Consider the following 23,583-nt stretch of genomic DNA (forward strand, 5'->3'; position numbering starts at 1 on the left):
CCGCCCCCTCGTCTAAGAGCAGTTTCGTAACCTTATTATAGCCTCCTAATAAGGCGGCCTATAGAGCGTTGCCGTAGTAGCCTCCCTACGCGTTAACACCCGCCCCCTTATCTAAGAGCAGTTTCGCAACCTTATTATAGCCTCTTAACGAGGCGGCCTGTAGAGTATTGCTATAGTAGCCTCCCTACGCGTTAACGCCCGCCCCCTTATCTAAGAGTAGCTTTACAACCTCGGTATAGCCTCTACCCGAGGCGGCCTATAGAGTATTGCCGTAGTAGCCGCCCTACGCGTTAACGTCCGCCCCCTTATATAAGAGTAGCTTCGCGACCTTGTTATAGCCTCCCGATAAAGCGGCCTATAGAGCGTTACCGTAGTCGCCGCCCTGCGCGTTAACATCCGCCCCCTTATCTAAGAGCAGCTTTATAGTCTCGAAGTGGCCTCGCTATAAGGCGGTATATAAAGCGTTGCCGTAGTAGCCGCCCTGCGCGTTAACGTCCGCCCCCTTATATAAGAGCAGCTTCGCGACCTCGTTATAGCCTCCCGATAAGGCGGCCTGTAGAGCGTTACCGTAGTAGCCGCCCTGCGCGTTGATATCCGCCCCCTCGCCTAAGAGCAGCTTCATAGTCTCGATATAGCCTCGTAATAAGGCGGCCTATAGAGCGTTGCCGTAGTTGCCGCCCTGCGCGTTAATATCCGCCCCCTCGTCTAAGAGTAGCTTCACAACCTCGTCATAGGCTTTATATAAGGCGGCCTGCAGAGCGTTATCGTAGTAGCCGCCCTGCGCGTTAACGTCCGCCCCCTCGTGTAAGAGTAGTCTTATAAGCTCGTCGTCGCTATTCTATAAGGCGGCCTGTAGAGTGTTACCGTAGTCGCCGTCCTGCGCGTTAACCTCCGCCCCCTTATTAAGCAGCTTTACAACCTTGACATGGCCTTCTTCCGAGGCGGCCCGCAGAGCGTTGCCGTACTTGCCGCTCTGCGCGTTAACGTCCGCCCCCTCGTCCAAGAGTAGCTTCACAGTCTCGACATTGCCTCTAACTGAGGCGGCATACAAAGCGTTACCGTAGTTGCCGCCCTGAGCGTGGATGTCGATGTCCGCACCCGCCTCCAAGAGCAGCTTTACAACCTCGTCGTGGCCTTCTTGAGCTGCCCATGTTAGCGGAGCCCTGCCCATACTATCTCGTACGTCGATGTTGATTTGACTTTTCTGTATCATCTTTGCTACAACCCTAACATGGCCATTCAGCGCGGCCAGATGCGCTGGCTTGAGACCATGTCGTGTCTCGTAAGGATAGGCAGTCTTCCAGAAGATTGACACAACCAAGTCTCGAACCGTTCGGTCTTGGCGTCATACAGCTCGAACATGCGGTTGAACAGGCCCTCGTCCGCGCCACCCATAGCCCGGGAATGCGCTGGCCAGTTTTCTGCAGAATACTCCAACAGGGGGAAGTCGTTGAAGCCGGCATCATCTTTCCCTAGTCTCTCGTGAAATTGGTCGTCTCGAATGTCAGAAAAAGATAGATACTGGATGCAAATGTGTGTCATGATGTGGTTGGACATCTGCGTGTGAAGCGAGTGCTTCCAGCGATCACGAGCCGAGTCTTGAACACTCCCCTTTGCAACTAGAAATTCTTTCGCCGTCTGGTGGATCAAGTAGACCCGGTTGTCGCTTACAAATACAAAGAGCCCACAAAGCTCTCGGATGCGTGACTTCAGATGGTCGCCATCGAGGTCAAGATCCTCGTGTCGTAGAGCACCGGGCGATTCCGTGGCCAGCTCGAACGCCACATCCATCTCCGAGAGCGTAAGCGGCCGTCGAGCGCCTACGACGATGTGAAGGAGGGTCTCGACCTCTTCCCGTCGACCGCGGCCGTGTATGTTGAGGATATTTTCATATGCGCCCTCCACCGTCGATGGGAGCGAGTCGATCTTCTTCAAAAAAGCTTTCTTGGTGCGCTTGCTGCTGTTGTCAAGCTCGTCCCATACAAGGTGGAGCCAGAGATAAGTCCGATGCGCTGTTGCCAGCAGCCTCGCTTGCAGTGCGTCTCGTACCTCCTGGTCAGGGTGAAGTTTGTCACCAGCTGCCTGTATCTTCTGCCGAATGACGAGGTTGATCTCGTCGCTGATGTCCGCGTTGCTCTCTTCACCAGCCAGCCGGATCGACGGAAGCTCGGAGGGGATGCCGCCAAATCCAGACTCAATATCCCGGTACGGGCGACTGGTCACGACGAATTTCAGCTGGAACCTCCGCGCTGATGTTGAGCTATGCCGGGCATAAAAGTCTGTCAACATCTGGATGAGCTTCCTCCTATCTTCTCTTCGACATTCGTCCAGCGCATCGAAAACGCACGTAACAGCTCCGGCAGACTCGTCCGTAGCTGCAGCCAGAAGGATCCGCCACAGCTCGTCCACCTCACTCTGCAACTTAGTGCCATTCTTCTCAAAGGCGCTAGCGGCGTGGCGGAGAAGCTGAGGTTGGCATCCTAAAAGTTGGTGGAGCACAGCACACAGGGCCGTCGCAAGGCCGTCTTGTTCTTCGTTGTCCTTGAAGAAGAAGTAGCACACCGTATGGTCACCGGCGCTCGGAAGGTCTTTGTCGATGAGAGATTTCGCCAGCACCGACTTGCCGCAACCGGGGTCGGCTGAGATCCAGAGGAGGTCGTTATGAGCACTCTGTTGCCACTTCTTGTACTGCGGATGGTCCTTGACCCACTTGCATGTGCCTGGGACTCGGTCCGGGTTGATGTTCTTGAAGTCTTCGTACTTGGACGTTTTGAAAACGCGGTGACATTCGACCTGTTTCTCGTTCTCATATCTGACATCTTGCTTGCGTGTCTGTTGTGAGATCTCGTTCACATTCAACACATTGTCTTGAAGTAAGGGTTCTGTTTAGTAATCAGTCAAGTTTTCCGTGTTGACACACCTCCATTAAATTAGCCGGTCCTCAGAATCGTCTACAACTCACCCAAGACAAGTTGGATAGGCTTCTCCGCTTCGACCCTGCTGGGCGGTATCTGCTGCAGCAGGTCCTTTGCATACGCTGCCGCCACCATGGCCGCATACCCCTGCCATTCCTTGTTCTTGTGTGAGTCGGCGTAGTCGCATATGCCACGGATCACCAGGCACGGGAAGTGGTTCATTAGGCCGGCCGCCTCCATCTCGAAGCAGAGGACGTCCTTTTCCGCCGCCAGCTTATCGCGGATCCGCACATCCTTCACCAGTTGGTTCGCGCTGGCGATCAATCCGTAGTGGACTGCTGGGTCATCCTGATGCTCGCCGCGCTTCCTCCATTCTACCAGATGCTCTGGGTCGCTGCTGCACACGGCCTTGCATCCTTCCGCAGAGTTCGGATAAACAACCTCGGATTTGTAGAGCCTGTCGCTTTGAGGATCTGGGCGCTGATGATCCTCCCTCAGCCGCGGCCACCTTTATAGAGCTTCTTCGATGCTGGCGTTGAGCTGATGACCCTTCCTCTTATATTTGCTCTTTAACGCGCTGACCGCCGTGCGGAGGGCTATGGGCGGCTGGTTAAGAAAGTCCGTGTGCTAGAAGGAGACGTCCTGATTCTGGACGGCCTTGCCGTAGTTATACTAGAACACGCCACCTCTACCCCCGTCGCGATTACTAATAATACTATCGTTAAGGCGTATACCGTGCTTTAAGCTAGGCGCGCCGCCGCCGATACCGATTATTAGCCCGATATATATATTAGGAAAACTATATAGTATATCCTAGGCGATTATAGCCGCTAAGCTAGTACTATACTTATTATCGGGTAGGATAGCGATAATAATATTATAATAGTTAATCCTACCTAGTATATAGTTATTATTATTATACTTTACGATTAGGGGAATATCGTTATACTCCTCGTTAATAAAGGCTTAGGCGGTATCGAACTTAAAAAAAAGGGCGTAAATCTAGCTAATAGTGTATTATTACGGGTCTAATATAGCTAATAGTTATTCTAGACTAGCGCTAAGGATCTAGGAGAAGCGGCTAATAAGCTAGAGTCGTTTTAGAGGAGAAATAAGCGCGACCTAAGTTAAGTACGCGGGGTATAGCCGAAGGTATTAGACTTATAGGCCCTATTCTTAGTCTTACTCTTATTCTCCTATAAGGTTAGGTTCTAGTTATCCTTATATAGACCTTGTCTTCGGGTTAACCGGAGTTTATATATTATCCGAATCCGGCTATTTAAGTCTAGTATATAAGGTATACCTAGCGCTAGGTCGTAAGCAGCCCTTTCCTAACTATATTCGATATAATTAGGTACTACTCGGCTAGCTATACTATTCGTATCGTATTGCCCTGCTTCTAGTATCCGGAAGCGCGCGGGATCCGATATTAAGGTAAGTCCCGGCTTAGGGGCGGCGGCGGACGGTGATAGGCGGGTATTAGTATCGGATGTATTATTTACGCTATTTCGTGATAGCGCGTTTTATTAAATCGAATCGGCGTATTAGCGGACTATAGTTAGTAGCGGTTTATAATAAGGAGAGTATCGGTATAGAAGTTAATAGGAAAGGAGGTAGATAGTCTTAGAGAAAGAGAGGATTAGGTTCCTATATACTAATACGGCTCCGCTTTTTTATATTGGTATATAGTCTTATTCTAGAAGGAAGTCTATCGAACTAGGAATATCGAACTAGGAATCGACACCGTTAATTCTCGGCAAAAGGCGGAGTATAAGTAACGTGCTAACCCCTGGGGCTATATAACTACGGTCGTTATTGCTGCAGCCACTTCACGATATCAGTACTAAAGCCAGAGCGTCGGCGTCTGCTAGAACCCGGGGCGCAGGGGTACACTCCGAAAAGAGGGCGGCACAGGACGCTAAAGCAGGTGTCCTAGGCGTCTCGGCTAAGGTCTTTGGGCCGCTCACAGGCGACGCGTTAGTCGTGGCTGTCTGGCCCTAGCAGCAAGAGCAAGCTAGGCTGAGTGGACAAGCCCATGTACTTCCAGGCAGGGCAGCGAGAGGATAGGGCCTGGCGGACGCGCATTAGCAGGGAACACGCATGGGATGCCAAGTCGTGCTGGGCGTGACATCCTCAGGCCCGCCCTCACATAAGTCCCTGGCCCGAGCGTGCTGGCCTGTCTGTCGACGAACGTAGCGCGGACGTACCCTGCACAACATTTGGCGGTCCCAGATTGTGCGAGGTCTGTGCTGCTTGTTTGCGCATCTGGTCTCTCATGGATTCGCGCTGCTTCGCGGTATGGGGCCGCGTCCGTGTCGCCGGCCCGGCGCGGAGCCAGTGACTTGGATGTACGGGATCGTGCGGGTCGACACGGACCTCGGCCATGGCAGTCGACGTGGCAGAGTACCACTGATGGGGAAAAAATCAATTCTAGACGGCGAGCCCGTCACCGGCCCAGCTCAGGTACACGTTTTGCTTCCGATCTACATACTGGACCATCCATCCTCGTCCGCCCATCAGCTGCAAGTCCCGGTCTCACAAAGAGGCAGCGTTCCGGTACTCCTCCTCCGTTGCAGGAGCCTCCATGTCATCCTCATCCGGCCAGCCGCTATCGAACTCATAACTCTCCAAAAGGACCTTCACAGTGCCAAGCCCTCTGAAGATGGGGAGCAAGGGAGCAAGGGATGGTGTGTCTTCCCACTGCCCCAGTTCCTCGACGAGGATCATCTGAATGTCATCCAGCTGTGCTCCGTAGTGTTTCTGGACCTCCTTCAGATGCTCCGGTTCAATCTCGTTCGGGAGGCAGAGAACATCGGATCGAGGATCCAAGTAGAATGCAGCGCTCGGCAACATCGGATGCTGCAGGAGCCGGTGCCTCTGTAAGAAGCGCATCCTTGATTCACGAACTTTTTTGTGTTGGCCTGTGCTCTAGTTCCAGAAGGAAGTCTGCCGTTATTCTCGGCAAAAGGCGGCGTACAAGCAACGTGCTGACCGCTGGGGCCAAGTGACTGCGGTCGTTGTTGCTACATCCACTTCACGACATCAGCACTGAAGCCAGAACATCGGCGTCGCAGGAATTCAGGGCCCAGGGTACACTCAGAAAGAGGCGGCAAGGACGCTGAAGAAGGTGACCAGGCGTCGCTGCTGAGGTCTTTGGACCACTCATCAGCGGGGTGTCTGTCGTGATTCTCTGGGCTTGATGCTCCTCGCCTCAAAGAGCTTGCTGCGCTATGTGATCAACATCTCCCGTCCGTCTATACCAACATCCACGTCCTCTACGGTATGAACGCCGCTGGACGATGCTTGCTCGGCCGCGTGGCGAAGGACCGCCAGACATTGTTCCCGGCCGCGGGACTCGCTCACTAGGTTGTCAGTAAACCCACCGCGCCGAGGCACCAGAGCGGCGCTCGGATACTTACTGATGGTGGCCCAGGATCCCGAAGTCGCACGAGATGAGAACGAGACCGAACGTGATGACGGTCGCTAGCCCAGCTCTGTTCGACCCTCTCGACTGTTTGTGCTGGCTGCAAGCTGGTGAAGGGAAGCTTTGTTGGTTGTGTTCGCCGCATGTTTGCGGGATCAAGCCAGGGGCAGCCGAATGCTCATTCGTGCCCGCTCGACCGCCAGCTCGATGCCTAAGCCAGTTGGCGCTAGCCCGGCTCAAGGCCAGCGGGGCTCGCCCAACGACAACGCTTCCGGGCGCTCTTGTCCAGGTATAACTTTGGACATCCAGGGCCCTTGTTATTGAGTTTTGCACCTTCCCCTCCGCTCGCTTTGGTTCCTGTTGCACGCTTCCGTCCACAAAAGAATGGCCCAGGAACAACCCCCGCCGGCCCAGTCACCTCCGACCCAGACCAGCCCATGGTCGCCGGACCTGGCAGGACAGGAGCCTCTACAGGTCGACAACGTGAGTATTTCCTCAACCGAGTGCTTACTGGTCTCCAATCGCTGAGATTGACCAACTACTTTCTTTAGAACCTTGAAGACGACGATGCCTATGCTGCTTCGTGAGTCTGGTCCCGACAGAGTGTGCTGATGCATGCCTGACAACTTCCAGAGAGGCATCCGCCAGCTTCGTCTCCTCGATCAACTCCAGTGTTTTTCGCTACAAGTATGTCCATCCGCAGATCCGGGTACCCGACAAGGGGTTCTCTGATTGATCGCCACTGACCTATGTAGGTACGAGGTTCGTGTCGGGAAGATTGAACATGATTCTCTCAGAGTCTATAACTAACGCGAAGCATAGAACGGCCGCCGTTATCATGCTTTCCGGGAGGGTGCATATCTAGTGGTAAGCTCTCAGCCAACACAACGGGGCGCTTTATGCTTAAGCGCCCGGATGGCCATCGCGGCAGCTAATCTGCGTTCGTACGACTTGGAAGCCAAACGACGACGAAGAGCAGGACCGCATGGACCTGGCCCACCACATCTACGGTCTTCTCCTTGGTGGAGAGCTCCATCTCACCCCAATCCCTGACAAACCGCAGCGCGTCCTCGACCTGGGCACCGGCACCGGCATCTGGGCCATGGACTTTGCAGAGTCAGACTCCTTCACGAAGCCCTTGACGGTGAAATGGGTCCTGACACCTGACGTGCAGCCAATACCCCTCCGCAGAAGTCATCGGCACTGATCTGAGCCCGATTCAGCCCAAGTGGTACGGCATTCTCGCATTGTACGTCTTGGTCCAGCGACGCTCACGGAAACAGGACACCGCCCAACTGCACATTCGAGGTCGATGATTTTGAACAGGATTGGGTCTACCGCAAGCAGTTTGACTACATCCACGCCCGTGAGCTGGGAGGATGCATCGCCGACGACGAGAGGCTCTTCCGCCGAGTTTTCGAGCATTTGGCCCCTGGCGGCTATCTGGAGATGCAAGCCGTGTACCCTCGCTTCCTCTCCGACGACGATACAGACAAGCTGGCGAAGGACGCTCAGTACTGGATGACCAACATCTGCGAGGGTGCGGCCAAGTTCGGTAAGCCGCTCGACTCAGTGCCCCAGTGGCTGGACAAGATGCAGGCCGCCGGATTCGTCGAGGTCAAGCAGGAGATTCGCAAGGTTCGTCCTCAATCTACGCGCATGCGCGGTGTCTGATTTCCTGGAACATCGGTGCTCAGAAACACCCAGATCCCGTTTGGCAGCTGGCCGAAAGACCCGACGCTCAAGGAGATCGGCAGGCACTCGATCATCCAGGAGCAGCAACTCATCGACTCGTACACACCCGCCATCTTCTCCCGTGTGCTTGGATGGGGTCAGACGGAGATCCAGGTCCTCATGGCCAGGGTGAAGAACGACCTCGAACCCGGCCATCCATCTCTATGTTCCCACCTATTTCATATGGGGCAAGAAGCCAGAGGAGTGAGCGCTCCGCTTGGCGTCATGGACGGTTCGTAGTGATTCAATCCCATAGTCTGATTCCGACGACCCCTTTGGCTACTGTGTCTCGTAATTATCGATGCATGTGTTACTATTGTCCTCGGAAAGAACCCACCGACGTCGTCGACGATCTTGCAACCATAGGCTTACATCGCCACCCTGTGGTCAGACATTGACGAGGGTAAAATTGCAGCGCTTTGCTCAGTCTCCCCATGATTGCCTGACAGAAGACGGCCAGGGTACTGGACGATTCGAGGATAATGTGGCGTGATGCCTGTCTACTGGACGGTTCTGGCTGTGCCTGCAAGGAATGCGAGGCTTCGTGTTGTGCCTGGACTGCTATGGCAGGCGACGGTCATCAAGAATCTGTTTGCCGCGACGGAAGCTGTACACCAGAAGCTGGGCGATATCGGTCCAGAGCTGCAGGCAGCGCACGGGCCATAAGCACCATTCGTGGTGCTTATGGCCTGTGCGTCCACGTCCGGTCTCCATGGGCACAGTGAGCTGCTCCCTATCCTTAACTTCACGCAGGGCTTCTACGGCCAATACCCATCGCCCGGCTCGTCTTCTCGGAAGAAGACTTGCATTTGGGCACCTAGAGGCCGTGAGAAGCCTGAAGCAACTGCTCACAGCCGCCATGCGAACCTGACATACGGCAGGGCAACCTCGTGGGATGAGCCTGCCTGTTTCCGTCAATAGAGTCAGAAGCATCATCGGCAACGCCAACGACGTCGGGGTCCTGGCTTGATGATTAGTTCTCATAGTCCCGCCCTAGACAATTGGATTCACCTTCGGTTGCAGACAGATGCGACCCAACTCAGATGCTATGGCATAAAGAAGGAAGATACGCACCGCCTCAATGGGCTCCTGGGCTGCGGACATGTTGGGTAGCGTATCGGCTTTCTGATGAAGTATGGATGAAGTACGAATTAAACGGAAGGGTTACCGATCGATCTGCCTTTCATATGATGGGTGTTGAGGTGAAAGGGGCGGGAACGGGGCGAAACAAAAAACGCATCTGTGACAAGGGAGAAAAAAGAGGCGGGGCGCAAACAGGAGGGGTACGTAGTCTCGGAGGGATGACAAGCTCATCCGGCAAATTAGCCACCCTCCATCCCTATCGCGAGACCAGACAGGTGTCAGACGCTGATGCAGGACTACGGCGCCATCTACCCCGCCGTCAGACTGGCAGTGATGGCCACCTTTACCCGCTGGAGGGGGAGCGGGGCCGTGACAGCAGCTTCATTGATGACAATAGCCATTCTGGAAACTGCAGTCAAAATCTGCAACGCCCCCGGTGCCATTTCGTTGCTCAGAGGCGAAGACAACATGAAGTTCCAGAGCAAGACTCTTTGCGGAGAAGTCCCGTCTGCCGTCATGGCGATTCCGTAAAGCCATCAAAGAGAGCTGCTGCTTAGCTTTCCCAGTCCATCTCGTCCTCCTCACCTAACGTCTCACCCTCCGAAGACCATACGTCACACCTCGAATCCACCGGTTCATAGCTTACGGATGAACTCAATGCCTTACTTTCATCCTGGGGTCCCAGCAAAACAGAGCATTCTCGGTGTACCTGCAGTATGATCTTGCTCTCATCGCGATGAAGCGACACCGACATGCTCGTGCTGGCCTGCTTCAGCAACAGTTATACACCGGGCAAAGGTCTTACCTACGTGACATGGCCGCCGGGAATCGCACGTGACTCGGCCCCCTGTTGCTGTTTGTGTGCCAGCGACCGGCGGAAGCGAGCAGCACCCAGGAAGCGCCACAGCGATCTTCGACCAACTGAGCTTCTGGCCCAAAAGCCGAAGAAGCGTCGCATCCTCCTCTGGTCGCCATCTACTTCCCGGCTGAGGGGTGGCAGTTCGAGCAGATGCGTGAGCGTCGGAACTAGGAGCCATCGTCTTGGGGTCCGACAGCATGAAGTGTCGTGCTCGTGTCAGCGCCAGGTCAATCCCATTCCACATGTGCAGAGGCCATCTGTTTTGTAGTTGCTGGCGGCCTCTGCTCTTGCCTTATAGAACCTCGTATGATCTGCTCTGGTGTTGGGGTATTTTTAGCTGAGACAAACCCATCCTCATGGCTTTGGCCCGAAAGTGTCCTATGCATGTTCAGTTTCGTACGTCCACATATAAAAGAAACCCCTCCGGTTGTGCCTGATTCAATTATGTCCTGTTGGGCCTACCGCCTCCATCATGCTTCTGCTTGCCCTACTCACCGCCATCCCCAGAGTCCTGGGCTGGGACGTCCAGCTAGGCGGCCAAACCGTCAACTTCCAGCCTGCAAGCGGGAACAATCAGCGGCATCGGCGATGTTGAGTTCCTACCAGACTGTTCCCCCGAGTCAGCGATAACACCTCCTATCACGATCACTACCGATGCCGCGCCTGCTCCTCCCTCCACCGAGACCAATCCCCGCTTGTCGACGCTGCTTCTCGACTCCACCGAAATAGCAACCCACACTGTTGTGCAGAAGGTCACCAAGACTGTTGTAGTGACTATCACCGACCAGTCTACATATACAACACCAACCACTTCCCCCTCAACATCCCAGTCGTGGGCATGGACGCTACCCCGTGGCACGGCGCCCACGGCAGGGACAACTGACACCAACTCGTCATTCACTGTCGGTCTCCCATCATCCCCGTCATTCGTCAGCGAGTCAGCTCTCGCTTCGGGGAATGCCCTGGTCCAGCAGGTCTGGGTGCCTTTTGTTGTCATGCTTGCTGTCGGCTTTGGTCCGTCCTGTTTCTAGATAGCTACATTCTCAACCTGCATTCAATCTCTCAGTCTCGTCCGCTTGCCGCCCCCGTCCTGATCCACGCTGTTTCTCCTCTTTGTCCCCCTTGCCCCCGATGACTCGTCTACCTTCACCAATCCCCCGGAAGTCCATGCCGTCCTAATCAGGCCCAAGGCATCAGTTCTCAGCTGCTGGGCCTCCTCAGCCTATACTGTCCCCGCCGGAACTGAACGGTTCATCATGCGATGCCGAGCGAATAACACAACTAAAGGACCGCAGCTATGGCCATCACTTTGGCGTTGAGCACTCTAAAAATTCGTTAGTTTGCTGGCCTCCCGCAAATGGCCAAGCACCAACCTTTGACGTGAACTTCATGTCTGGGAACTGCTCCTTACAGGCCGCCTGTTATTCCGTCAGTGATGAGTTGGGGCGCTCCCGGGTCGACATCTCACCTCAAGCTGTGCGTGACCATCTCCCAGTGAGTCGTAGTGGTAGATCGAATCGTCACTTTGGTTGATCTCCAGGAGGGTAAAATGGTTGCCACGTAGAAGAATAGGAAAGAAACAAACAAGGCGTGTTTCTCCTTCCTCTGCATCGTTCCATTCTTTGATCTTTCGCGCAGCCATCTCGAAAGGCCTGTGTTATACCGTAGACGGCCCGGTGTCCCGATATAAAGGAATAGAGAAGCTAACCCGAATATATGACCGCTTCTGAGCCAGATAAAGATAGAGCAGAACGAGTTGGTCGTTAAACCATTGTGAGGATTACAGCCGACTAAGAGTCTCGATTTCGGCCGTGAACCCACCACGACTCGTCCGTAACTTTCCACTGGGTGAAGACCTTGCTATCTTACGCTAGAGAGCCGCGATATCCTTGGTGAGTTTGTCAGCGATGTCTGGAAGCGTAGGAAGGGCATCTATATAGCCGCGAGTCTTAAGGTGATGTCTGAAGAGGCTCGGAGACGTCTGCCCCTTCTCCATAAGCAGATCCATCTGTTCTGTCAAGCATTCCAGGATAAACATCTTGTCTTCTGACTCTTTGATGTGCTTGATTAGGATATCCAAGGACTCTTTATCAGTCTTTCCCAGGCTCCTACGATTGATCAGCGGCATGTTGTAGTTGGCAGTAGGGAATCTTTACCATGCGTCTATAAAGAGAATGCCATATCCAAGCTCGTCAACGAGATGACCCATTTCCTACCGCGGGCGAGGTTCGTGTTAAGGCTTCGTCGGGACATAGTCTGCTCTGCAGCGTTATCCCTGCACATCTTAAGAAAGTCTCCATTAACCTGCTCGGCCGCCGACTTTGGCGATGAATCCAGTAGCTCTGTTTGGCTGCGATGCCATTTAGCAAACCCGATGCTTGACAGGACAAGGTCCAAGGTCCGTTTCTTGCGTCCACTTATAGCAGAGTCCGAAAAATGCTTCCACTGAGTCCTGTCAGACCAACCAAGGCCCGGGTCCTGGGTTTCTTTTAATGCATCGTATATGGCCTTATACATCCCGGGCTTCGCCTCTAGTTGTCGGAACTTATAAACCTTCTGAATACTGTTCTTGGCGAATTCAAAAATCTCTTAGCGGGCCAGTCGGGGGATCGGAGGGTGACTGATCTCCTCGTTAGGCTGATTGTCGGCTTCCAATACTCCGCTTAGCACCCTTATAGGGGTCTCTTAAGGTGTTATTAGCCCGTTGAAAGAAGGATTATCAGAGGAGTCCAGTGGTTCAATAGCGTCTTAGGCCTGAGGGGTTACTGTAACATGTTTATCTGAGGATGAATCGTTAATTGTCTCCTGGCCCTGGGTTATCGCTGGTTCAGAGCCCTTATCAGCGGGTGAGTCTTTGATAACCTCCTGGTCCCGGATTGATACAGGCCTCGGGCCATCGGAGGGTGAATCGCCAACGGTCTCGTCGTTGTCTGGCATACCAAGCTCCCGCGGCTCGATCAAGCTCGAAGCCATTGGGGTTGACAAGTCCAGATGGCTGAGGTTTGTGCCAACTGACCCCCCCCCCCTGGGTAGTTCGATAGATAGGCCAGAAATTACTGATGATGGGCCATTGGAAATCCATCCGAAGCCACTTATCTGACCCAGAAACAGGCCAGGCGACGCGCCCATGACCGAATCCCCCCCAACAAGCGTAGGCGATTAGGATCCGTTGGGGCTTGGAGTCGTGGGCGGATCCTGTAACTCGAGTTGTGAAATGGAAACAGGCTCGGTTCTCTCCTCTCCATCCTCACGGTCTGAGGCGGATATCTCGAAGAGTGACGGCTCGGCTCGGGATGCCAGAGCGGTTCGCTGGTTGTCCGTAGAACCTCTGGTTAGGGCGCTAATGCCTACTTCTCCGTCGGTGTTCTCGATAACCTGAAAGTCTGCCGCTAGCGTGGACTCCCGTGATCGAGGGAACGTCCCAAGGATCCTTAGAGAGGGTTCGGGGCGGACATCTTAGGGCTCGACAGACAAAGCAAGGGGTGTATAGATACCATCCATGCCTATTGACTCCTCTTTGCAGCACTGATAGAGCTCCTAAAAGAACTTTCGAAGTAGCTGCTGCTCTTCTAAAGGGAGCGCCTTAATAAGGGTTTTCAGCTGCTCTGTGCCACCTGTGGTACGCGTAGCGTCGTATAGCTCGCTAATAAGCATAGGAGGCCGAAGATAACGGACGATGGCTTTGGCGGCATCTTCGCTTGTCTGCTAAGGGCTCAGGGGTTCGATTGAAGGACGGGCGGGGATGATGGAGACGACAGGCGTTTTGGCTGGTGTGGTCACCATGATGGAGGGCAGAGAAGTGGAAGAGATATGACAGTATGTGAATGTCGCCAAGTCAAGTGCAGTTGATGGCTGAGATTCAAGGGGAGCCCTGGGCGGGACGCCCTCCTACTTATACCTGAGAGACCCTCATGAGCCAACGCCCGACCCCCCTTCCCCCTCCTTCCTGGGATGTTGCGTCTCTTCGGCTGCCTCTCCCTGCCGTGCTCCATGACGTGACTTCCTGGGAAGTTACCCCTCCTCGGTTACCTCTTCATACCGCGCTCAGTCCCCAAGTCTTCTCGATGAAACTTGCCAACACCAACTTCAGCTCGCGGCGCAGCATCCTCGAGGGTGATGGTGGGCTCCTCGGGGCAGGTCCAGCGTCATGATTGGACCTGGATCTGCCAAGATGAACGCAAAGAGCAGGAGAATCTGCCTTTCCTGTGACGTGGTGAGCAAGATGCCTTGTCTGTGGCTATCGCGGGAGGGTGTGCTTCATGCTCGTCACAAGTTGATAGTGATGCCATACTTCTGCCGAGGGTTGCGTCTCCTGATAGGGGCAAGAAGCAGGCGCCTGTCTTCGGACGAAGGGATCCGACAGTCAAATCATGGACTCCTCAGGAGGCCTCGTTCGGATGGCCAACCTGCCTCGTTGACCTGCTGCAAGCTGGAGTCCGTAACCCATGGCTCCAATTGGCACCTATCATGGCCAAGTCGCAGGGCGTCACAACGTTGCAGCTGAGCCAGGAGTCGTCACCAACCGTCTGGTGTGCTTAAAGGGGTAAGAGGAAGCGAGGAACGGTTGGGACCGGGAGGCCCTGTGAGGTATCAGCGCTTCTCCAGGAAGGGGTGGAGTGGAACCAAGGCAACCCGACAAAGCCTTGCCATCATACCCTGATAGATGCAAGGGTGATGAGAGGCCTCAAAGGTTCAGGAGGGGGAGATATCTCTAGCGGCTTGGACTGAGCATGGATTCTACCTCCTCCCCAGTACCTGAAGCAGCTGGCATGCCTTGTGGTCGAGTCTCGTCGCATGTTAGTAAGGAGTCGTCAGTGACTGACGGGCTGTGCTCAAACAGGTAAATTGTAGCGAGAAGAACCATATGGGAGGTCCGTACTCCAAAGATCACGAGGTCCATCATGGTGCATGACTAAGATGAACATTCCCTGTGGGCTTTTCGTCAAGGATTGGCTGCGCAATCCGAAAGTGAAGTCGAGAGGCCAGGGAGGAGACGGCAGACCCGAGGGCAAGACGATCACGAGCATATCTCGGTGGCGGCGAAGCAAGCTTCTCCGCCGCGCCCGGGACCCGGTAGCACAGTGGGAGTCAAGGGCTGCCCGAGAGTCGAATATACCAGCACTTACGCGGCCATGAATCCTCCATGCCATCGTCGATGTTTGCGAGGTTCCACTTGCCGATCTCCTTGTAGTATGGGTCCTTGGCCCAGGCGTTGAGCGGCCACTTGTACTTACGCTCGGTGACATTCTTGAAGCCCGCCTTCTCCATAAGCGACTTGTACGTGGACGCGACGGTGAGGGGTCTGCCTAGGGCCTCGCTGGCCTTGACGAAGTTCTGGCCCAGTTGGTTGACATACGAGTCCTTCTTGAGGGTGCCGTCGTCGCTCTCGTAGGGGAGCCGCATGTCCTGCATCTCAAAGTGACCGCCGGGCTCAAGGGAGCTAGCGAGGAATTAGCTGGCTCACCATAGTCAGGCCTGTGTGGAGGGAGCGCATACTTGTATGCCTTATTGATGAAGGCTTCGTAGTCGGTGAAGCTACCAGTCATGACGCGGCTGATGATGAAATCAAAGGGCTCCGACCAGGTCCATTCCTTCTCGAGGTCGTCGGCTTCGAAGGCGCAGTTGGGCGGGACCCTAGGCGGTGGATGTAGCGTCAGCGGCGCGCGGCTCGTTATGAGAAGGCCGAGAGAGACTCACATCGAAGGCTGGATGGGGCTCAGATCAACGCCGATGACCTAAAACAGGTGTCAGAAGACACTTAGTCCGTGGTTTATGTCAGAAGTAGCTATACCGTTGACTCGGGATGCAAGTCAGCTGCATGAGGCACTCGTCAGTGATGAGCCGAGGCTGGAGCATAGAGGGAGCATGACCATATTCAATAGCCCAGATGCCGGTGCCGGTGCCGACGTCCAGGGCCCTTTTAGCGCCTTTCTCGCCCTTGGGGGAAAGGCAGAGCGCGCCGTCCAGCGTCAAGACCCAAATGTAATGTTGGAGGTCTGCAGCGACGAGCTGGTCAGTCTGTCAAGTTGTTCAGGTCAAAGTGGTTGAGGGGAGGGCCGACAAGGGTGTGCCGATTAGCGGGGGGTACACTTCTCGCCAAGTCGGTCATTCTCGGCATCGTCGTTCGGATAAGCATATTCTGTGCGAGGTTTAGTATTCAGATTGGAGCTACCGCCTCACTACGGCCATTCCGAGCGCCAGCTCATGAGAGCTGAGGGATAGAGCATGGCCTGAGCTGAGACACGGAAGGTGACCGGACGCACTGCCAGAACTAAGACCGTGGTAGGTCCGTCCATTCTCGACCTGGAACTTCCTGACGCTCGAACGGAGCGAGGTCAGGGAACTCGAGGGCAACACATGATCAGCGACGTTTTGTGAATTGCCGAATTAGATGCCCAGTGCGCGGGCCCCTACCATCGAGAAGGTCTCGTCCAGGTCATCGTTGGGGTCCTGAGCCTCATCGGCCGCCTTCACCGAGGCGCAGTCAGGTCAGTCACTATGCTCAAGAAAGACAATCGATACTAGCAGAAGAGCGCATCTTAACACACAATGACTACAGCTTCGTTCGTGGACTCGGCCATGGTGACGGGTAGGACGCTACGGGGGATGGTTAGTGAGTGGTGCAAGACGCAGTGTGCGGCCTGCTAGTGCGGTCGATTTATGTATTTTACTTTGCGTTACGCCCGCATTGCTAGGGTTTAGGGAACTATCGGATAAGTACATGACTCGTTTCTTATTACGTCCTCTTGGTGCTGGTCCAATTCTCGACACGGCGGCGACAGGTTGGCAGTCTGGTCAGGCTGATACCTCCGATGACCGTCAACAATACGCCAGCCTTGAATAAACAACCGCATCAAGATGATGAACTGAATGTGAGCCAATTGGACCAATAGTGGCGTGCACACAAGCCACGATGCGTCGAGGATGGGAGGTTCGAGAGTTAGATTGATGGGATTAGGATGGCGGGGTACCTGACAAGTCTGTATGGAGCTTACTCGCCAACCCGGACTTGGCAGTCACGGTCTGCGCAGCCGCCAATGGGACGCACGCTGCCCAAGCCGGCGCTGGTCAGGCATCGGACCAGCAGCAACATCAGGCTGTGTCAGGCTGTGACTTGGCCATCTCAGCTGATGCCCGATTCTACAACGAGGATGGAGACCGCAAGCTTTGTCGTCGGCTTGGCTGGGCTCGCCGGCCTACTCAGCTCCTGCCTGGAGGTCAAAGAGCGGGCGGATCAATACAGATCATTCACACGCGACTCTGCAGCCCTGGACGTCCTATTCAGCGCTACAAAGGTTCGCCTCGAGAAATGGGACCGCGATGTAGGCTTCTGCGGCGGGGAACTATCCACCGGCCATCATCCGGCCCTCGACGATAAGGAGTTCCGCAGTCTGGTCGTCGATATCTTTGACCTCGCCAAGGACCTCTGCGACCTGGCGGACGCGCACAAGTCACGGTCGCCTCGTGGCGCTGTGGTCGACAAGCGCGCAGGCTCGCCCAAGTCGCTGCGTGTGCTGGGCAAGTCGACACGACGTAAATTGGTGTGGGCCTTATGGGGAAAATCGAATCGCACAATACAGGTCGTTTTGTTAAAGGACTTGGTGGATGAGTTGCACAAGCTGGTACCGCCAGATTTTGTGCCAGATACATGGGCGTTACGCCCCGTTGTCGACCCTATCGATACGCTCGGGCCAGGGACAGGTATGAAGATAGGTTTTGCGGATGTCACCCTTATCGTCGCTGAGCAGCACCAGGATCTTCTCCAGTGGATGCTTTGTTGACCCAGATCCACGAACTCATTTCCCGGCTGGAAGGTACGTAGAATTCCTGCCATCTGTTCCTACTCGAACCTCCCTGACCGAATGTAGCAACAACACGGCGGGAACTGCACGCGTGGCTCCGACACACCCCCGACGAGCGATACGAAGACTCCTTGCAACGTCGCCTCTCGGGCACTTGCGGTTGGATCCTCGACCAGCCAACGTTCCTTGAGTGGGCGTCCACGGAATTCCCATCATGTGCTGCCAAGGTGCTCTGGATCCACGGCCCCCCGGGGTTCGGCAAAACTATCCTCTGCGCGAACATCGTCGAGCACATCACGAAGACCCTCCCGACGCCTGTCGCGCACTTCTTCTTCTCGTCGGAATTGGACAGCCGAGACGACACCAGCGTTGTCCTGCGTTCATGGCTCTCTCAGGTCGTGACGCAACACGATGGCGCGTTCCAATACGTCCTCCAGCATCGGGAAGCCGACATAAACCCAACCGCGACGCGCGACACCATTGTTTCCCTCTTCAAGGACGTAGTCCGTCTCGTTGCTAGCGCCACACTCGTCGTCGACGGCTTAGACGAATGTACGCATCTTGAAGGTCACAATTCTGTCATTAGTTTCCTCGAAACTCTAACGGCGGCCACGGCTGACACACACACACGTATTCTTGTCGTCAGCCGCACGCTGTCGATTATCCAGCATGCTCTCAAAGGCAGCGACCGAAGCATATTCTCGGAATTCCGAATACAACCTGACAACGTTCATTCCGACACAGTAGCTTACGCTCGCGAAATTGTGGGCAAGAAGCTGTCCAGCAGTCGCGATGACGTCCGATCATCTCTCTCCGAAGCAATGGCCAAGCGATGTGAAGGCCAGTTCCTATGGCTCGAGTTGTTGCAGCGTAAGTCCTTACGGACAGGCATGAGCAAGACTCAACTACGGGAAGCTATTGAGAACACACCGGCCGAGCTTGATAGCATCTATGATCGCCACTGGAAGTGGATGGCTCAGCTCGCAGAATCGGACAGACATCGTGCCTTCGCCCTCCTGCGCTGGACTACGTTTGCATTACGACCTCTGACGATCGGCGAAATCACCGAAGCCGTTGTCATCAAGGATGCCGAGGAAATACCGTGGGAAGATCTCCCTGATGACGTGAATGAGGCCTATGTCGACGGCCAGATCCGCTATCTCTGCGATCCCCTCCTCGAGATCCGGGGCGGGTCATCAGCTCCGATGTCGAGCCAACAAACAGTGCACCTGCCGCATTTCACCGTGCGGGAGTATCTGCTACGCAAACTTCCAGTGCCGGACTGTTTACGACCCAATGCCTCCCTTGCCGAACTTCAACACACCTTACTGGCAAAGGCGTGCCTTCAGTACATCAAATACAGCGACGTCTGGCAGATTCCTCCACATGACTCTCCGGCCCGTCTCCCCATATCGTTCCGCAGCTATGCTGCGACTTGCTGGCATCGCCATGTCAACTTGGGTCAGCGCGGCAATGACGAAATCATCATGCTTGCTGTCAAATTTCTCACCGAAAGCAGTCCCGCTAGTCAAGCATGGAGGTCGTTCGTCGAACTGGATGATACCAAACAACATCGCTGGCTGGCCGAGACAAGCTCGACAGGCCCTCTGCACTGCTCGGTGAAGCTCCAGTTGATGGAAGTGGCCATGGCACTGATCGAAGGCCGGAGCTGCGACGTGAACGAGACGAACAGTCTTGGAAGGTCGGCTCTAAGCCTCGCCTGCTCAGACGGATTCTTCGAGATCGCAGATATGCTCCTCAAGAAAGGGGCTAATAGCTGCTTGGCTGACAAAGACGGGCTGATGCCGATACACCTGGCGGCGCAGAATGGCCATGTCGATGTGGTCCGGCTCCTTCTCAGGGACCAGCCCCGCATCCCGATATTGACGAACGATGCGCGGACGCAAACAAGTCAGACAGAACAAGGAGTGGCCGCAGACGTACTCGATGTCACTTTTAAGACGTCGTTGCATCATTCTGTCCTTCACGATCAAACTAGATGCGTTCAGCTGTTACTCGAGCACGGCGCAAAGCTTACCGCCGACATTGACAACATGACCCCTCTGCATTACGCCGTGTCAAAGACTAGCGAGGACATGGCTAAATGCTTTTTGTCTGCTGGAATACCAATCGACAGTAGGGTGAAAAGGCACACTTGGCGGCAGGGACACCGAGAGGGCAAGCTGCACTATACATGGAGCAACGATGACAATCGCGACTCCGGACCGGAGATCAACACCCAAGAAGGTCTCACGGCCTTGCATTATGCGGCTTTGATAGGATGTCGGCAAATGACCAAGTTCTTACTCGACCACGGCGCCGACCCAAACGCAGTCTCGGAGCACGGCGAGACACCTCTACATCTGGCACTCAAACGAGATGTGCACGGTCCGGGATGGCCGAGCTTTATAGATCATTGGAGTGATCCTATCCACAGGGTTCAGGGCATCCTGGATATCATCGGCTATGACTCCGAAGACCTGGCCGAGTACTCCGAGCTGGAGGCGTGGATTGAAGCGCAGAGATCAGCCGTTGTTGACCTGCTTCTAGATCACGGATCGACCGACGTCAGCGTGAAAGATATCTACGGCGCGTCACCCCTGCATGACGTGTGGTATGAAAGCAGCACAGCTCCCGAAATCGTCGGACGACTGATTCAGAAGGGGGCCGACGTCTCTGCACGCAATCACCAGGGCCAGACTCCACTACACCTGGCTTGCTCCAAGGGAAACAAAGAGGCGGCTGCCGCCATCTTGAATCACGGCGCCGATATCACAATCAGCGACTTGGAAGGCGCCAATTCTTTGCATTACGCCGCACCGTGGTGACATAAAAACCATCCAACTTCTCTTTGCCTGTGTGGACGGTGTTGACGCGGGTGACCTCGCCGCCTCGCGAGACCAGCGCGGGCGAAATGCACTGCATCACCTGCTCCGCGATCCTGGCGTCGTTGATTACGCGAACGTTCAATGTCTCTTAGACAAAGGCGTCAATATCAACGACCTGGACGACGCAGGCATGTCTCCATTGGCCTTATACCTCAGCGATGATTTTGTCCTATGTGGCGATGCGCCGCCAGTGGTACGATTGATCCTCGAAAGTGCGTCGGATCCCTCATTTAGGACCCCCAACGGAGGGCTAGGCTTAGCTCACTTGCACGCCAACTCTGGCAAAGTCAACGCGGAGCTTCTGGTAGTGCTGGCTGACTGTGGCGTGGATCTGCAAGCGGGAGACGACGACGGCCGTACAGTTCTGCACCACTGTGCCATCGCAGGCTCCCTCACACCGGAGGCCTTCCGCTTCCTCCGCCATGAAGCAGGATTGGCCGAGACGCCAGATTCTCGTGGCAAAACACCGCGACAATACGCAGCCGAGGAGAGGAAGAAGGATCGCGTCCCGGATATTGTCGACAAACGTCGTTGGTCTCGAACCGAGAACATACTTCTGGGTTTGGTTTGATGCGAAGATGGACACTGACACGAAGTTCTCCGACCTGTTGGGTACTGATCCAAGGCCATCCTCAAATGGGTGAACGATGGGCTGGGGCGGCTATAAAGATTCCTTGGTAAAGTTCGGCCAACCGCGCATTACAGGGCAACGCGCCGGCGCTGCGTGGCAGTAGTGGTCGCGACTGCCTTGGAAACTTATTCTACCGGGTGGTCGTTTTGAACAGAGACACTATCAGCCAGTTTCTGGCAAATGAGACTGAAAGAGTTAAATTTAGCTATAGAATGACCCCCGTTAACATCTCTCCTCAACCGACGCGTCTAAGCAACTGTCGCTTTCAGGAGGCGGACGCGAATATTCGTCTCTCAGCCGCGGCTATTTCTGCAGCGCTTCTTCGATGTCGGCGTTAAGATAATGCCCTTTCCTCCTGTATTTGCCTTTTAGTGTATTAACGGCCGTGCGGAGGGCTATGGGTGGCTGGTCGAGAAAGTCCGTGTGCTGGAAGGAGATGTCCTGATTCTGTACGGCCTTACCGTAGTCGTACTAGAACACGCCGCCTCTACCCCCGTTACGACTACTAACGATAATATCGCCGAGGCGAATATTATGCTTTAAGCTAGGTACGCCGCCGCTGATACCGACTATTAGCCTAATATATATATTAGGGAAGCTATATAGTATATCCCGGGCGATTACGGCCGCTAAGCTAATACCGTACTCGTTATCGGGTAGGATAGCGATAATAATATTATACCGGGCGATACTACTTAGCGTATAGCTATTATTATTATACTAGGCGATAGGGGGAATATCGTTATACTCCTTATTAAGGAAGGCTTAAGCGGCGTTAAACTCGATAAAAAGGGCGTAGATCTAGCTAATAATATATTATTATTAGTCTAATATAGCTAATAGTTATTCTAGACTAGCGCTAAGGATCTAGGAGAGCGATTAATAATCTTAAGGTGTTTTAGAGAGGAAAAGAAGGGCGACATTAGTTAGGTGCGCGGGGGATACGCGAATAACGTATAATTAGGCTCTAGTAGTATAAGGCTAAGAGCTATAACGCCTAGGCGCTAGGTTATAGTAGCCCTTCGCTAACTATATTATCGTATATAATTAGGTACTACTCGGCTAGCTATAACTATTTATATCGTATTACCCTCTTTCTAGTATCTAGAAAAGCGTAGGATCCGATATTAAGGTAAGTCCCGGCTCGGGGGGGCCGGCGGCGGCGGATAGCGATAGGCGAGTATTAGTATCGGACGTATTATTTACGCTATTTCGCGATAGCGCTCTTTATTAGATTAATAGCGGACTATAGTTAGTAGCGGTTTATAATAAGGAGAGTATCGGTATAGAAGTTAATAGGAAAGAAGGTAGATAGTCTCGGAGAAAGAGAGGATTGGGTTTCCTATATACTAATACGGCTCCGCTTTTTTATGTTAGTATATAGTCTTGTTCTAGAAGGAACTCTGCCGAACTAGGAATCGACGCCGTTAATTCTCGGCAAAAGGCGGAGTATAAGCAACGTGCTAACCCCCGGGGCCACGTGACTGCGGTCGTTATTGCGATAGCGACTTCACGACATCAGCACTAAAGCCAGAGCGTCGGCGTCGCAGGAATTCAGGGCCTAGGGTACACAAGAAAGAGGCGGTAAGGACGCTGAAGAAGGTGACCAGGCGTCGCGGCTAAGGTCTTTGGACTACTCATCGGTGGTGTCGGTCGTGATTCTCTGGGCCCCTTAGCGAGAGCAAGCTCGGCTGAGTGGGCCGGGCCATATACCTTCAGGCCGGCCATCGACTGAATAGAGCTTGGCGGACGCGTATCCACCTGAGGCGCGTCGTCGTGATGGGCGCGACATCCTTAGGCCCACCCTCACACCAGCACCTGGTCCGAGCATATTGGCTTGTTTGTCCACGACTATAGTGCGGGCGTACCCTGCACAACATTTGGCTGTCCCAGGTTGTGTGACGTCTGTGCCGCTTGTTGGTCCAGCTGGACCCTCAAGGATTCGACCAGTTCGCGCTGCTTCGACTGACTGGCTCTGGGGCCCGTGCGGCGAGGGCCGCGCCCGTGTCGCCGGCCTGGCGCGGAGCATTGGCAGCGCCCCAACCGTGGCAGCGAGCGTGACTTCCCAGGAAGTCACAGCCTTCCACGCTCAACTCCATGTACAATCCGCCGTTGTTTCCTTGCTCTCTGTGCTTCGCGTAAGTAGGCACCAGGTGCTATAGGCGAGTCGACACGACGCAAGGTGGCTTAGGCCCTAGGAGGGGAATTGAAACGGACAACAGAGGTCGTTTGGTTGGAGACCTTACA

The 23,583-nt window shown here is 54.4% G+C and overlaps 9 protein-coding genes across 9 annotated transcripts in view; 4 read left to right on the forward strand and 5 right to left on the reverse strand.

Annotated features, from left to right (window-relative positions):
• SODALDRAFT_346294 (ankyrin) overlaps positions 1-3,155 on the reverse strand; it is a gene marked incomplete at its 5' end in the record, with an annotated part of 4,174 nt that extends 1,019 nt beyond the window's left edge. The window contains 3 exons of the mRNA XM_028613247.1: positions 1,201-1,204; positions 1,316-2,760; positions 2,970-3,155. Of these exons, the coding sequence (XP_028463133.1) occupies positions 1,201-1,204; positions 1,316-2,760; positions 2,970-3,155 (1,635 nt within the window). The remainder of the gene's footprint in view (positions 1-1,200; positions 1,205-1,315; positions 2,761-2,969) is intronic.
• A 2,170-nt stretch (positions 3,156-5,325) lies between these two features.
• SODALDRAFT_328650 (hypothetical protein) lies at positions 5,326-6,052 on the reverse strand. The gene is made up of 2 exons (XM_028610749.1): positions 6,010-6,052; positions 5,326-5,947 (listed from the first exon to the last, which is right to left on the reverse strand). Exon 2 carries the CDS (start codon positions 5,805-5,807, stop codon positions 5,451-5,453), a length of 357 nt encoding a protein of 118 aa, XP_028463134.1. The 5' UTR covers positions 5,808-5,947; positions 6,010-6,052; the 3' UTR covers positions 5,326-5,450.
• A 671-nt stretch (positions 6,053-6,723) lies between these two features.
• Positions 6,724-8,739, forward strand: SODALDRAFT_320690 (S-adenosyl-L-methionine-dependent methyltransferase; the record flags this gene model as incomplete). Its single annotated transcript, XM_028609555.1, has 10 exons — positions 6,724-6,822; positions 6,891-6,922; positions 6,973-7,026; positions 7,095-7,101; positions 7,162-7,206; positions 7,271-7,455; positions 7,514-7,588; positions 7,623-7,977; positions 8,047-8,202; positions 8,644-8,739. 10 exons carry the CDS (start codon positions 6,724-6,726, stop codon positions 8,737-8,739), a joined length of 1,104 nt encoding a protein of 367 aa, XP_028463135.1.
• Positions 8,740-8,794: 55 nt separating this feature from the next.
• SODALDRAFT_62108 (hypothetical protein) lies at positions 8,795-9,811 on the forward strand. Its single transcript, XM_028615541.1, has one exon. It carries the CDS (start codon positions 9,117-9,119, stop codon positions 9,711-9,713), a length of 597 nt encoding a protein of 198 aa, XP_028463136.1. The 5' UTR covers positions 8,795-9,116; the 3' UTR covers positions 9,714-9,811.
• A 610-nt stretch (positions 9,812-10,421) lies between these two features.
• Positions 10,422-11,081, reverse strand: SODALDRAFT_328653 (hypothetical protein). The gene has a single exon (XM_028610750.1). The coding sequence runs from the start codon at positions 11,010-11,012 to the stop codon at positions 10,545-10,547; it is 468 nt and encodes a 155-aa protein (XP_028463137.1). The 5' UTR covers positions 11,013-11,081; the 3' UTR covers positions 10,422-10,544.
• A 995-nt stretch (positions 11,082-12,076) lies between these two features.
• On the reverse strand, positions 12,077-12,647 carry SODALDRAFT_62412 (hypothetical protein). The gene is made up of 2 exons (XM_028615543.1): positions 12,172-12,647; positions 12,077-12,110 (listed from the first exon to the last, which is right to left on the reverse strand). Exon 1 carries the CDS (start codon positions 12,530-12,532, stop codon positions 12,179-12,181), a length of 354 nt encoding a protein of 117 aa, XP_028463138.1. The 5' UTR covers positions 12,533-12,647; the 3' UTR covers positions 12,077-12,110; positions 12,172-12,178.
• Positions 12,648-13,926: 1,279 nt separating this feature from the next.
• Positions 13,927-14,571, forward strand: SODALDRAFT_381507 (hypothetical protein; the record flags this gene model as incomplete). Its single annotated transcript, XM_028615171.1, has 3 exons — positions 13,927-14,134; positions 14,187-14,220; positions 14,296-14,571. The coding sequence occupies 3 exons, from the start codon at positions 13,927-13,929 to the stop codon at positions 14,552-14,554; spliced, it is 501 nt and encodes a 166-aa protein (XP_028463139.1). The 3' UTR covers positions 14,555-14,571.
• A 155-nt stretch (positions 14,572-14,726) lies between these two features.
• SODALDRAFT_337363 (S-adenosyl-L-methionine-dependent methyltransferase) lies at positions 14,727-16,596 on the reverse strand (the record flags this gene model as incomplete). The annotated part of the gene is made up of 9 exons (XM_028612675.1): positions 14,727-14,788; positions 15,142-15,455; positions 15,512-15,649; positions 15,713-15,750; positions 15,807-15,829; positions 15,886-16,011; positions 16,104-16,154; positions 16,279-16,358; positions 16,562-16,596. The coding sequence occupies 9 exons, from the start codon at positions 16,594-16,596 to the stop codon at positions 14,727-14,729; spliced, it is 867 nt and encodes a 288-aa protein (XP_028463140.1).
• A 570-nt stretch (positions 16,597-17,166) lies between these two features.
• Positions 17,167-19,709, forward strand: SODALDRAFT_243739 (hypothetical protein; the record flags this gene model as incomplete). Its single annotated transcript, XM_028607385.1, has 2 exons — positions 17,167-17,791; positions 17,884-19,709. Coding segments are annotated over 2 exons (2,451 nt in total), but the record flags the coding sequence as incomplete, so codon positions are not given.
• Positions 19,710-23,583: the final 3,874 nt, after the last annotated feature.

Source organism: Sodiomyces alkalinus, assembly GCF_003711515.1.
Source record: "Sodiomyces alkalinus F11 unplaced genomic scaffold SODALscaffold_11, whole genome shotgun sequence".
Lineage (NCBI taxonomy): Eukaryota > Fungi > Ascomycota > Sordariomycetes > Glomerellales > Plectosphaerellaceae > Sodiomyces > Sodiomyces alkalinus.